Here is an 11,654-nt window from a genome sequence, read left to right as displayed (position 1 = left end):
GCAATTTTTAGTACCAAGTCTGTCAATAAATTTTCATGGGACTACAAACAAATGATTTAATCATTTTGGGCACCAAACTGGTGTCTTCATTTGTAAGACAGAGATAACAATGACTGCTTGACTTTACTTCACAGGGTTATGATGAAGATTAATTTTGGTTAAGTATTTTGAAAAATGTAAGGCACCACACACTCAAAAAAATTTGAAGTATGTTTCCATGCAGCACATTGATAACAAGCATAGTGATGCAAGCTTGTAGAAAATGGAATCAGGGCAGCCTGGGTGGCTCAGTGGTTTAGCACCGCCTTCAGCCTGGGGCCTGATCCTGGAGACCCGGATTGAGCCCCATGTTGGGCTCCCTGTGTGGAGCCTGCTTCTCCCACTGCCTGTGTCTCTGCCTCTCTCTCCCTCTCTCTCTCTCTGTGTCTCTCATGAATGAATAAAAAATTAAAAAAAAAAAAGAAAATGCAATCAGTGTCTAGAAGGTGTGCATTTGTGCATCCTTTCTTTGCATAAAAAACTCTGATAACTATAAGAAATTAGATGGAGGACAGGTTCTAGGGAACTTTGGCCACTTCTCTCTGATCTATAGCATGATATTTCATTTATACATTTCAGCTCAGTTGTCTGCAGGCTTCACTACAAAGGCACTGCTCCCAGGATAAAAGGAAAAGATACCTGCCATACTTCCAAGTGGAAAGTGTGAGGCATAAGCTAATTAATTGTAAGGATAAGAAGGAAATCCCAAAGAGCAAGTCTTGTAAGTTTTATTGGATACCTCTGGTTTGGAATTATTTGTGGTAAGCAGAATTTTAAGATGCCTCCCCACCTCCTGACTTCCTGCCCTAATCTGAATATGTTAATGTAATACATTATTATTCCCACAGTTATGTATGTACTTAAGGTTGGTGATCAATTGACCTTGAGTTAATCCAAAGGGTATTTATCTGGGTAGACCTTAGTCTAATTACAGGAGCCCTTTATAAGCAGAGACTTTTCTCTGGTTGGTAGCAGAAGAAGTCAGTGAGATTCCAAGCCTGAGGTGGACTCAACATGCCTTGTTACTTTAGAAGATGGAGGGAGCTAATTGGCAAGCATGTGAGTGGACTCTAGAGGCTGAAAGTAGCCTTCCCTTTTACTACCCCCATCCCACATCCAGCAAGAAAGCTTCTATGTCAGTCTTACAACTTTAAGGAATTGAACTCTGCCAGCAACTTGAATGTGCTTAGAAGTGAATTTTTCCCCAGAGGTGCCTGGCGGGTAACTTGATTTTGGCCTTGTGAGATCCTAAGCAGAGGATATAGTCTGGCCTGCCTAGAGACTGAGCTACAGAACTATGAGCTAATAAACAGATGCCATAATTGGTTAGGCAACAGTAGAAAAAAATACACTACAGCTTTTATATGTTTCTACCTTCCAGTTTTTTTTTATTTTGATTCCCTTGGCTCTGCCTCTGAAACCTTTCTTGCAGCTGTGGTTAGGATTTCTTTTTTTATTGAATTCATCTATCATGAATACATCTTATTTGAATATGGTTAAGAAATACTCATGTATTCTTTATTCAAAAAATAATCATTGTCTATAAGAGTTCATGGGCTCTTTTTTGATAACTAGGGATAGAATAATAAAACCTATATTGTTTTGGGCACCTAGGTGGCTCAGTCTGTTAAGCATCTGCCTTCAGCTCAAGTCATGATCCCAGGCTCCTGGGACCATGCCCCACATTGGGCTCCCTGCTCAGAGGAGAGTCTGCTTCTCCTTCTGCCCTTCCCCTCCTACTCATGCTCTATTTCTCTCTCTCTTCTCTCTCTCTCATGCTCTCTTTCTCCTCTCTCTTAAATAAATAAAAAATAAAATCTTTTAAAAAAGAACCAATATTGTTTCTATTCTCATAGAGCTTGCATTCTGGTAGGTAAAACAGGGAATAGCTTTTTCGCAACGGGTTTGCCGCCAGAACACAGGTGTAGTGAAAACCACCGCTAAACCTAAACCAAAATGGGAAAGGAGAAGACTCACATCAACATCGTCGTCATTGGACACGTAGATTCGGGCAAGTCTACCACTACTGGCCATCTGATCTACAAATGTGGTGGAATCGACAAAAGAACTATCGAGAAATTTGAGAAGGAGGCTGCTGAGATGGGAAAAGGCTCCTTCAAGTATGCCTGGGTCTTGGATAAACTGAAAGCTGAACGTGAACGTGGTGTCACCATTGATAACTCCCTGTGGAAATTCAAGACCAGCAAGTATTACGTGACCATCATTGATGCCCCAGGACACAGAGACTTTATCAAAAACATGATTACAGGCACATCTCAGGCTGACTGTGCTGTCCTGATTGTTGCTGCTGGTGTTGGTGAATTTGAAGCAGGTATCTCCAAGAATGGGCAGACCCGTGAGCATGCCCTTCTGGCTTACACCCTGGGTGTAAAACAACTAATTGTTGGTGTTAACAAAATGGATTCCACTGAACCACCTTACAGCCAGAAGAGATACGAGGAAATTGTTAAGGAAGTCAGCACCTACATTAAGAAAATTGGCTACAACCCCGACACAGTAGGATTTGTGCCAATTTCTGGTTGGAATGGTGACAACATGCTGGAGCCAAGTGCTAACATGCCTTGGTTCAAGGGATGGAAAGTCACCCGTAAAGATGGGAATGCCAGCGGAACCGCACTGCTTGAAGCCCTGGATTGCATTCTGCCACCAACTCGTCCAACTGATAAGCCCCTGCGTCTGCCTCTCCAGGACGTCTACAAAATTGGTGGTATTGGAACTGTCCCAGTGGGTCGAGTGGAGACTGGTGTTCTTAAGCCTGGTATGGTGGTCACCTTTGCTCCAGTCAATGTTACAACTGAAGTAAAGTCTGTTGAAATGCACCATGAAGCTTTGAGTGAGGCTCTTCCTGGGGACAATGTGGGCTTCAATGTCAAGAACGTATCTGTCAAAGATGTTCGTCGTGGCAACGTGGCTGGTGACAGCAAAAATGACCCACCAATGGAAGCAGCTGGCTTCACAGCTCAGGTGATTATCCTGAACCATCCAGGCCAAATCAGTGCTGGATATGCCCCTGTGCTGGATTGTCACACAGCTCACATTGCTTGCAAGTGTGCTGAGCTGAAGGAAAAGATAGATCGTCGTTCCGGAAAGAAGCTGGAAGATGGTCCCAAGTTCTTGAAATCTGGGGGTGCTGCCATTGTTGATATGGTTCCTGGCAAACCTATGTGTGTTGAGAGCTTCTCTGACTATCCTCCTCTGGGTCGTTTTGCTGTTCGTGACATGAGACAGACGGTTGCTGTGGGTGTCATCAACGCAGTGGACAAGAAGGCAGCTGGAGCTGGCAAAGTCACCAAGTCTGCCCAGGAAGCTCAGAAGGCTAAATGAATATTATCCCCAATACCTGCCACCCAGTCTTAATCAGTGGTGGAAGAACGGTCTCAGAACTGTTTGTGTCAATTGGCCATTTAAGTTTAATAGTAAAAGACTGGTTAATGATAACAATGCATCGTAAAACCTTCAGAAGGAAAGGAGAATGTTTTGTGGACCATTTTTTTTTTTTTTGTGCGTGTGTGGCACGCATTAAGTTATTAGTTTTTAAAATCAGTACTTTTTAAGTTATTAGTTTAAGTTATTAGTTTTTAAGTTATTAGTTTTTAAAACTAAGTTATTAGTTTTTAAAATCAGTACTTTTTAATGGAAACAACTTGACCAAAAATCTGTCACAGAATTTTGAGACCCATTAAAACAAAAGTTTAATGAGAAAAAAAAAAATAAAACAGGGAATAAATAAATATAAAAGATAACATTAGATATTGTGACATAGTATAAGAAAGTGTGCTTGGAGACGTAGTTATAAAGAATTTAGATTTTCCTGGAAAGTTGTTGGAGGATAGTGGGAGCAGAGTGACCAGATCAGATTTTTATTGTGAAAGGGTCATTTTGGCTGCTTTGTGGATAATAGACCAGATCAGGAGGTGGGGAGTGTGAAGGTGGGACCGAGGAGACAAGGAGAAATAAGACAAAAATTAAAAGTTTGAAAGGCACAGGTCCAGAGGAGATATGAAAGTGGCTGCACCAGCTGGGGATGATGGAGATGACAGGACATGATTACATTTGGAGTATCTCTGAACGCATAGGAGGCTGAGGCAGAAAACAAGTCTTCAGTTCTTGAGTATCAGTGACTGAAAGGTGGTTCTCAAGTGATATCAACTCCTTCATTCTGCATTGATCAAGTACTAACTGCTGCATTCTGGGCAGGCATTCTGGAGATTCCAATTTTGACTTGGCATTTCACATATGTAATCTCATTCACTCCTTAAAATAGCCATATGGAGTAGGTATCTTTATTTTATTTTTATTATTTTAAAAAGATTTTACTTATTTATTCATGAGAGATACAGAGAGAGAGGCAGAGTCACAGGCAGAGGAAGAAGCAGGCTCTCCATTGAGCAGAGAGCCCGATGCGGAACTTGATCTCAGGACCATGGCCTGAGCTGAAGGCAAATGCTCAACCACTGAGCCACCCAGGCGCCCCAAAATAGGTATCTTTAACTTCACCAAAAATTAGTATATATTATAGACCTTCAGAGATGAGAACAGAGAACTGTGTGAGTGTACTAGCAGTTTGATATTGACTCTTATCTATAAGTTTTATTCTAATTGAAAACCATATGCTCTTTCTTTCAAGGTTTTTGATGATTTATTTTGTTTTGGCATAAGGTTCTTGATCCTGATGTCAGAGACCAGGACCTAATCAATGGTGGATAAATGTATTTGAGTCCGGGGATTCTGGAATGGAATTTTTACTTGAGCCAGAGAAGAGATGGTCTTTAACTCTGGTCCCAGTTTCCCTAAGCACCAGTGTCTTTTCATTGTGCCACCAGAAATGAAGAGCATCCTGAGAGATTATTCTAAACGAGGGAGTCAGAGCACAGTTTCTGTAGGATCATTAGTTGAAAGCAGAATGCCATTTTAGGTTTCCATTTCCGTCATTTGGTTTTTCAATATCTGTAAGATATGCAAGCAAAAGTGTGCCTGAGTGTCTAAAATGACCTGTTATCACTTCAATACAATTCTTTCAAAATCTGATTGTTTAATAAAGAAAATTCAACCTGAAAATATAGTGCTGATCCCTTGGCATGCTTTTAGGATATGAAGAGGGTAATTTCTGTTTTTTTGAACAATTATTTTGAGTGTCTACTATGCACTAGCCACTGTGCTAGAAAGTGAAGCTACAAAAATAAGTAAAAAATATCCAGGCCCAGCTCTCACAGAGTTTTGAGTATAATAGAATAAGCCATCAATAATGAAATGCCCATCCAAAGGATATAGTTGCAAACTGGGAAATGCTGGGAGGGGAAAGAAATAATACAAATGCTTCTTTCATACTGAATATGAATAAGATCTTGCTGTATGTATGTTTATGTCCTGAGAAAAATTGGAGAAAGAAAGAAATGAATTTTAAAAAATCTGAATGTTAATAACTTCTGGCTAGGGGCTATTAATTTGAATGTTTCATTTAAAATCAAATAAAAATTGTTATTTCTTCATTAACGAGGCACAGCCTTCCCATTTGACCTTTTTTCTTTGTGTTGCTGCCATCTCACTGAGGTAGTGAAATGCACATGGCATTTCTTTATATATCTTTGGCATTTTTATGTCTTCATTCATTCATTCACTCATTCATTCATCTATTTTCTTTCAAGAAAGAATTCTATTATCTTTTCTGAACAATTGCTAGCCCTTGGGTAAATCTCCAAATTATATGATGAAAGTAAAGATGACAGCTGTCATTAATTGCATTCCTATTCTGTGCTGAATATATGCATATATATTTAAAATCTCATTTAATTCTTTTAGTAACCTTGATAGGTAGATATCAAGATTATTTTAGTATGAAGAAATAAGCCCATAAGAGTTAGTAAATTACTCAAGGCCATGTAAATGGTAGTTTCCTAGGATTCAAATCAGGTTGATCTGCTTCTAAAATCTGCATCTTTTCATTAGGCTGTTTTAGCAAGGATGATACTGTGTGAACAACAGTTATATTACAAGGTGGTATGTGAATAGTGCCATGTTCCCACATTAAGATTATTAGTGGGGGCTAAAGTTGTCTCTTTGCCAGTTCTCTGAATCTTCTTTGAAGGCCTCTTTACCTAGTACCATCTTTTCTTTCTCCTTTATGTATAACGTGGAGAGTGATTATAAATCAAGCAGAAAAAGACACTGCTGTCTCTTGAAGTGTTCTCTGTTGAAAAGTTTTATCATAAATGTAAGGGAAAGGTTTGTGGCAGAAAGTAATTTTTTACCTTTCATTCTAGTTTTCTTAAGAGACACTTTAATTATGAGTCCAGGCTGATTCCGTGTATCAAATAGGTATGCAGTGTCATTTTCTTGTTTTTAACAGTAATGACATATTTGATGACACTGCTCTCAATTTCACTGTTGATTTAGGAGGCTCATGAAGACCCATCTGGCAGGATCTTGTCAGCCAGTGCCAGCTGGTGAGGCAAATGGTGATGGGGACTCCAACTGTGTCTTCCCAACCTGGCATCAAATTTGGATCACTTTTTGGTGTATACCATGCAAGTATGCACTCACAAATAGTCTGCAATTATAGGCACATTAATTCAATCACTATGACTAGAGTGGAGGCAAAATAATAGTGAACTATATTATTACACTGCTGTTTTGCAAAACTATTAAAAACCTCTTAAACTCAACAAATATTTAAAACAAAGTTGACAAAGATAAAGCATTGTTAACAATGTCCCCACTTCCTTGTGATTCTACCTGGATTTCTTCTCTTTCCCTGGAGGTCCATGGTTTCCTGAATAATGTGTATGTGTTCTAGGCCATAAAATGATGATTGGGTGTTTTAATCCGAATCTGTCATTCACATTTAATCTTGTGCAAGTCACTTACATTCTAAGACCATTTAGTTCCCTCATTGGAAAAATGAGGGACAAAGTGATCTTCCCTACTTACTTTTCAGTTTTAAAAAGAGAATATAAGTTAGTATATCCAAAGAATGCTTTGTGACTAGTAACCCCCATAGAGGTATTAGTAACCTTTCTGTTGCTAACCTGTTCATTCCCAAAAATATGGAAATTGATCACCTAAGTGGAGGAGTAACATTTTAATTGTCGAAATCATTTGATTGAAGTTAAGAACCCTACAAGACTTGATTCTTGCAAGTGCTTTAGGATTCCTGTGTGTCATTTTTCTCATGGTAATTGAGAATCACACCTGGCTTATTTACTTCATTAGAAAATCAAAGAAAATATGGGATGACGTCATTTTGTCCTTTGTATATTCTTGATTGACTAGAAATAAGATGAGATATGGGGAAAAGATGTTTATCAGTGCTGATCACCATTTACCTATAAACTTTTCTGCTAAATCGAATGTACTAACTTAGCTTTCTGAAGAATGTTAGTTTTTGCCTATTTGTTGTTTGGGCAATCAGATCTTTCTTAGTTTTCTGATTTCAATTGTTAGTGAAAATGCTTTCTCAATTAGTTTTTTTTTTTTTTTTTCAATTAGTTTTATGAAGAAATAGCAATGGACATTTCCTTTGTAATAAATAAAGTAACAATAATAGAATTAAGCATTTAATTCTGGCAGGTATGTGCAAAACATTTTATGTATATTATCTCAGTTCTTACAATTATATATATATATTAAAAATATATAAATATAAAAAAATATATATTATATATATATGCCTTATATTGCAGGCATTCTTATTCCATTAGTGGTAGGTTCTTGATTTAGAGATGAAGAACTCAAGACTTAGTGAGATTTCAGTAAACTTCTATGACAAAACAAAAAGGGAACTGGAATTGTAAAAATCACTTGAAACTAGATTCTGCACTTTTTTTTAACACTTTTTTTTTAAGATCTACTTATTTTAGAGAGTGCACAGTGGAGGGAGGAACAGAGAGAGAGAGAGAGAGAGAGAGAGAGAAAGAGACGTGGACTCCTTGTTGGTCGCAGAGCTCCACGCATGGTTGATCTCAGGATCTCAAGATCATGACTTGAGTTGAAATCAAAAATTGGCTGCTTAACTGGCTGAGCCACCCAGGTACCTCTAGATTCTGCACTTTAAAAAAAAAAAAGATTTTATTTATTTATTCATGAGAGACACAGAGAAAGAGAGGCAGAGACAGAGGCAGAGGGAGAAGCAGGCTCCATGCAGGAAGCCTGATGCGGGACTTGATCCTGGGACTACAGGATCCACACCGTGAGCCAAAGGCAGACGCTCAATCACTAAGCCACCCAGGGATCCTAGATTCTGCACTTTTAACTTCTACCTTGTAAAACAGTCTTTTATCACAATTGAACTTAAATGGTAAATTATGCAATTAGTTGTTTAATATTTTTTCTGCTGGTTAGTTACTACCTATATCTCCAGCAATTGGCACTTTGCATTGCACAGTACACAAAATAATATTTGTGGATAAACGAATGAAAGGAAAAATTGGACTCCTCTGAATGGAAAAAGAGTCATGGTGACAAGTGATATTTTGATGCTACGTTTTCTCTGCTGGTTTCTACCTACCTGTGTAAGTCAGCTCTGTTTATAGTATTTTTGATCTTCTGTGGCCTGAGATATCCTGTGGCAATCAAAAGCTTTCTCTTTCTGGAAGAGAGGCTTTCTGGATTTGCAAAAAGGTTTTAAGAATTTGCAAACTGATAGGGTTGCTGAAACAGTGTAGGTGTGAATTTTGACAATGCATTCTGTAGTAGATAACTACTTCATCCTCAGATTTTTGCATTTATTTAAATTGCAGTAGAGTTATGAATCCCCCTTAAAATTAATAATACTGGTTGCTATTTATACTTTATTTATTTTAAAAAGATTTTATTTATTTATTTAGAATCTCAAGCCGACTTCGTGCTGAATATGCAGCCTGAGGCAGGGCTCAGTCTCACGACCCTGAGATCATGACCTGAGCTGAAATCAAGTGTCGGATGCTTAACTGACTGAACCACCTGATATGTCCTGATATTCATACATTTAAAACAAGGAATCCTACGATGGTTATATAAAATATTTCTAGTTTTTCTTCTGGATGCATGGTAAGGTTGCATGTCTTTGCTCCTTTGGGGATGTGTGTGACTTGCTTTGGATAATGGAAATGACATACAAAACTACTAAGTGGAAGTTTTAGTAGGCTATGTCTGTTTGCCATTTCTCTCTCTCTCTCTCTCTCTCTTTTTTTTTTTTTTTTTTGCCATAGGCAGGTAAATCTGATATAATGGCTGTTCATCAGCCTTTATCTTACAGTACAAAGGTTTGGAATAAAGCTCCCTGTCAACCCATGATGGACATGTGGAAGAAGTGAGAAATAAATGCTTAATGATATAAACATTTTAGATTTTGGCTTTAAAAATATTTTATTTTGTTAACAACATTTAACATGGTATCTACCCTCAACAATTTTTTTTCAAGTATACAATACAGTATTGTTACACACTGTTACACAGTGTTGCATAGCAGATCTCTAGAACTTACCTTGTATGAATGAAACTTTATTCTTTGATTAACAACTCATCATTCTACTCTGATACTATGAGCTTGATGATTTTAGATATTTCATATAAGTAGAACCACATAGTATTTGTTCTTTTATGACTGGCTTATTTACTTAGCATAATGTTCTCTAGGTAGATCCGTGTTGTTGCAAGTGAGAGGATTTCATTTTTTTTTTTAAGGGTGAATAATATACCATATTTTCTTTAGTCATTCATCTGTTAATGGATATTTTAGATTGTTTCCATATCTTGGCTATTATGAATAATGCTGTAATGAATATGGGAATTCTAATATCTTTCTGAGATCCTGATTTCAGTTTTTTGGGGGTATTTACTCAACAGTGCTATTGAAGGATTATGTGGTAGTTTTATCTTTAGTTTTCTAAGGAAACTTCATACTATTTTCCATGGCAATTTCAGTATTTTACATTCCTACCAACATCGTACAAAGAGTTCCAATTTCTACACATTAGCACGAACACTGTCTTTTTTGATAATAGGAATTCTGAGATGATATCTTATTATAGTTTTGATTTGTTTTCACTTATTATTAGTGATGTTGAATATCTTTTCATATACATGTTGGTCTTTTGTCTTCTCTGGAGAAGTATCTATTCAAAGTCTTAAGTGCATTTTTAAATAGAATTATCACCTTCTTTTTTGGCTATCAGGTTATAGCAGTTTCCTATATATTTTGGAAATCAGCCTCTTATCCAATACATGGTTTGCAGACAACATCTCCTATTCCATAGGCTGCCTTTTCATTCTATTCTTTCCTTTGCTGTGTAGAAGTTTTTTAGTTTGGTGTAGTCCCACTTGCCCATTTTTGCTTTTCTCTCCTGTCCTTTGGTATCATATTTGCGAAATCATTATCAAGACCAATGTCAGGAAGTTTTCCCCCTATCTTTTCTTTTAGAAGTTTTACAGTCTCAGGTCTTACATTTAAGTCTTTAATACATTTTGTGTTGAATTTTGTGTATGGTGTAAGACAAACATCCAGTTTCATTCTTCTGTATGTAGATATCTAGTTTTTCTAACAGCATTTGTTGAGAGACTAACCTTTCCTTTATGCATTCTTGGCACCCTTGTTTAGGATCAATTGACTACCTGGCAGGGTTTTATATTTGGATTCTTCTGTATTGTGTTTCGGTATTCCATTTTTATACCAGCACCGTACTGTTTGTATTACTCTATGTTTATAATACAATTTAAAGTCGGGAAGTGTGGTGCCTCCAACTTGTTTCTTTCTCAAATTTATTTTGGCGATGCTGAATCCTTTGTGAATGGTTCTGTATGGATTTTAGAATTGTTTCTTTTATTTTGAGGAACATTTGATTGGAATTTTAATAGAGATTGCATTGAATCTATGTATCATTTTGGGTAGTATGGACATTTAAACGCCATTAAATTTTTTAGTCTATGGGTGATTGCTAGCCTTACCATTGGGCTTCAGAAATGAAGATGAGGGAGGTGAGAAAAATAATATTTAGGACTGAAGATAGGTTCAAAAACTGAAAAGAGAGAAAGGGTTAGGCAAAAGGAATGAGCCAAAAATGCAAAGGGATGGCAACCTGTGGGATACTAATGTGGAGAGAGTGGGATAATTAAGGACAGTTGAAGGCAGAGTAGGGAGAATCTTTTGAAGCTAGTGTGGGACAAATGTATCCATTGAGAGGGAGCTAAATCCTCTCTGCACAGACCTAATTTTGAGAGTTGATCAAAAGCATCAGGAACAACAAATTTTGATTATTTCTGGGAAAGAAGAGAATCTAAATAACCAAATATATATTTTAAGTAAACTTTTAAAAGAATAAAAGTTTGTAAAATCTCAAATTATAGGTATCTTTCAAATTAATACTTAACCTTCATTTATAAGGATCATTGAAAAAGGACTTGGTTTAGAGGGAAAGATCAGATTCTATTTAGTAAAGAAAGAGATGAATGCATACTATAAAGGCTCCTTGAATATATGATTCCTAAAGGAAATATTACCAGTGGAAAAATAGTTACATTTTTTAAAAAATAAATAGAATAAGCCTCCCAAATGTTTTTTGAATTCTCTATTGAAAAGGCATTAATAAAAAGTGGAATTCTCCTACAAGTTGAAATAGATA

The 11,654-nt window shown here is 37.0% G+C and overlaps 1 protein-coding gene across 1 annotated transcript; it reads left to right on the top strand.

The window, feature by feature from the left end:
* Positions 1-1,995: 1,995 nt before the first annotated feature.
* LOC121495217 (elongation factor 1-alpha 1-like) lies at positions 1,996-3,384 on the top strand. The gene has a single exon (XM_041762473.1). It carries the CDS (start codon positions 1,996-1,998, stop codon positions 3,382-3,384), a length of 1,389 nt encoding a protein of 462 aa, XP_041618407.1.
* Positions 3,385-11,654: the final 8,270 nt, after the last annotated feature.

The sequence above is a fragment of the Vulpes lagopus genome, chromosome 1, assembly GCF_018345385.1.
Source record: "Vulpes lagopus strain Blue_001 chromosome 1, ASM1834538v1, whole genome shotgun sequence".
NCBI lineage: Eukaryota > Metazoa > Chordata > Mammalia > Carnivora > Canidae > Vulpes > Vulpes lagopus.
Note: the sequence above shows the minus strand (reverse complement) of the source record. Positions and strands in the feature narration are given on the sequence as shown.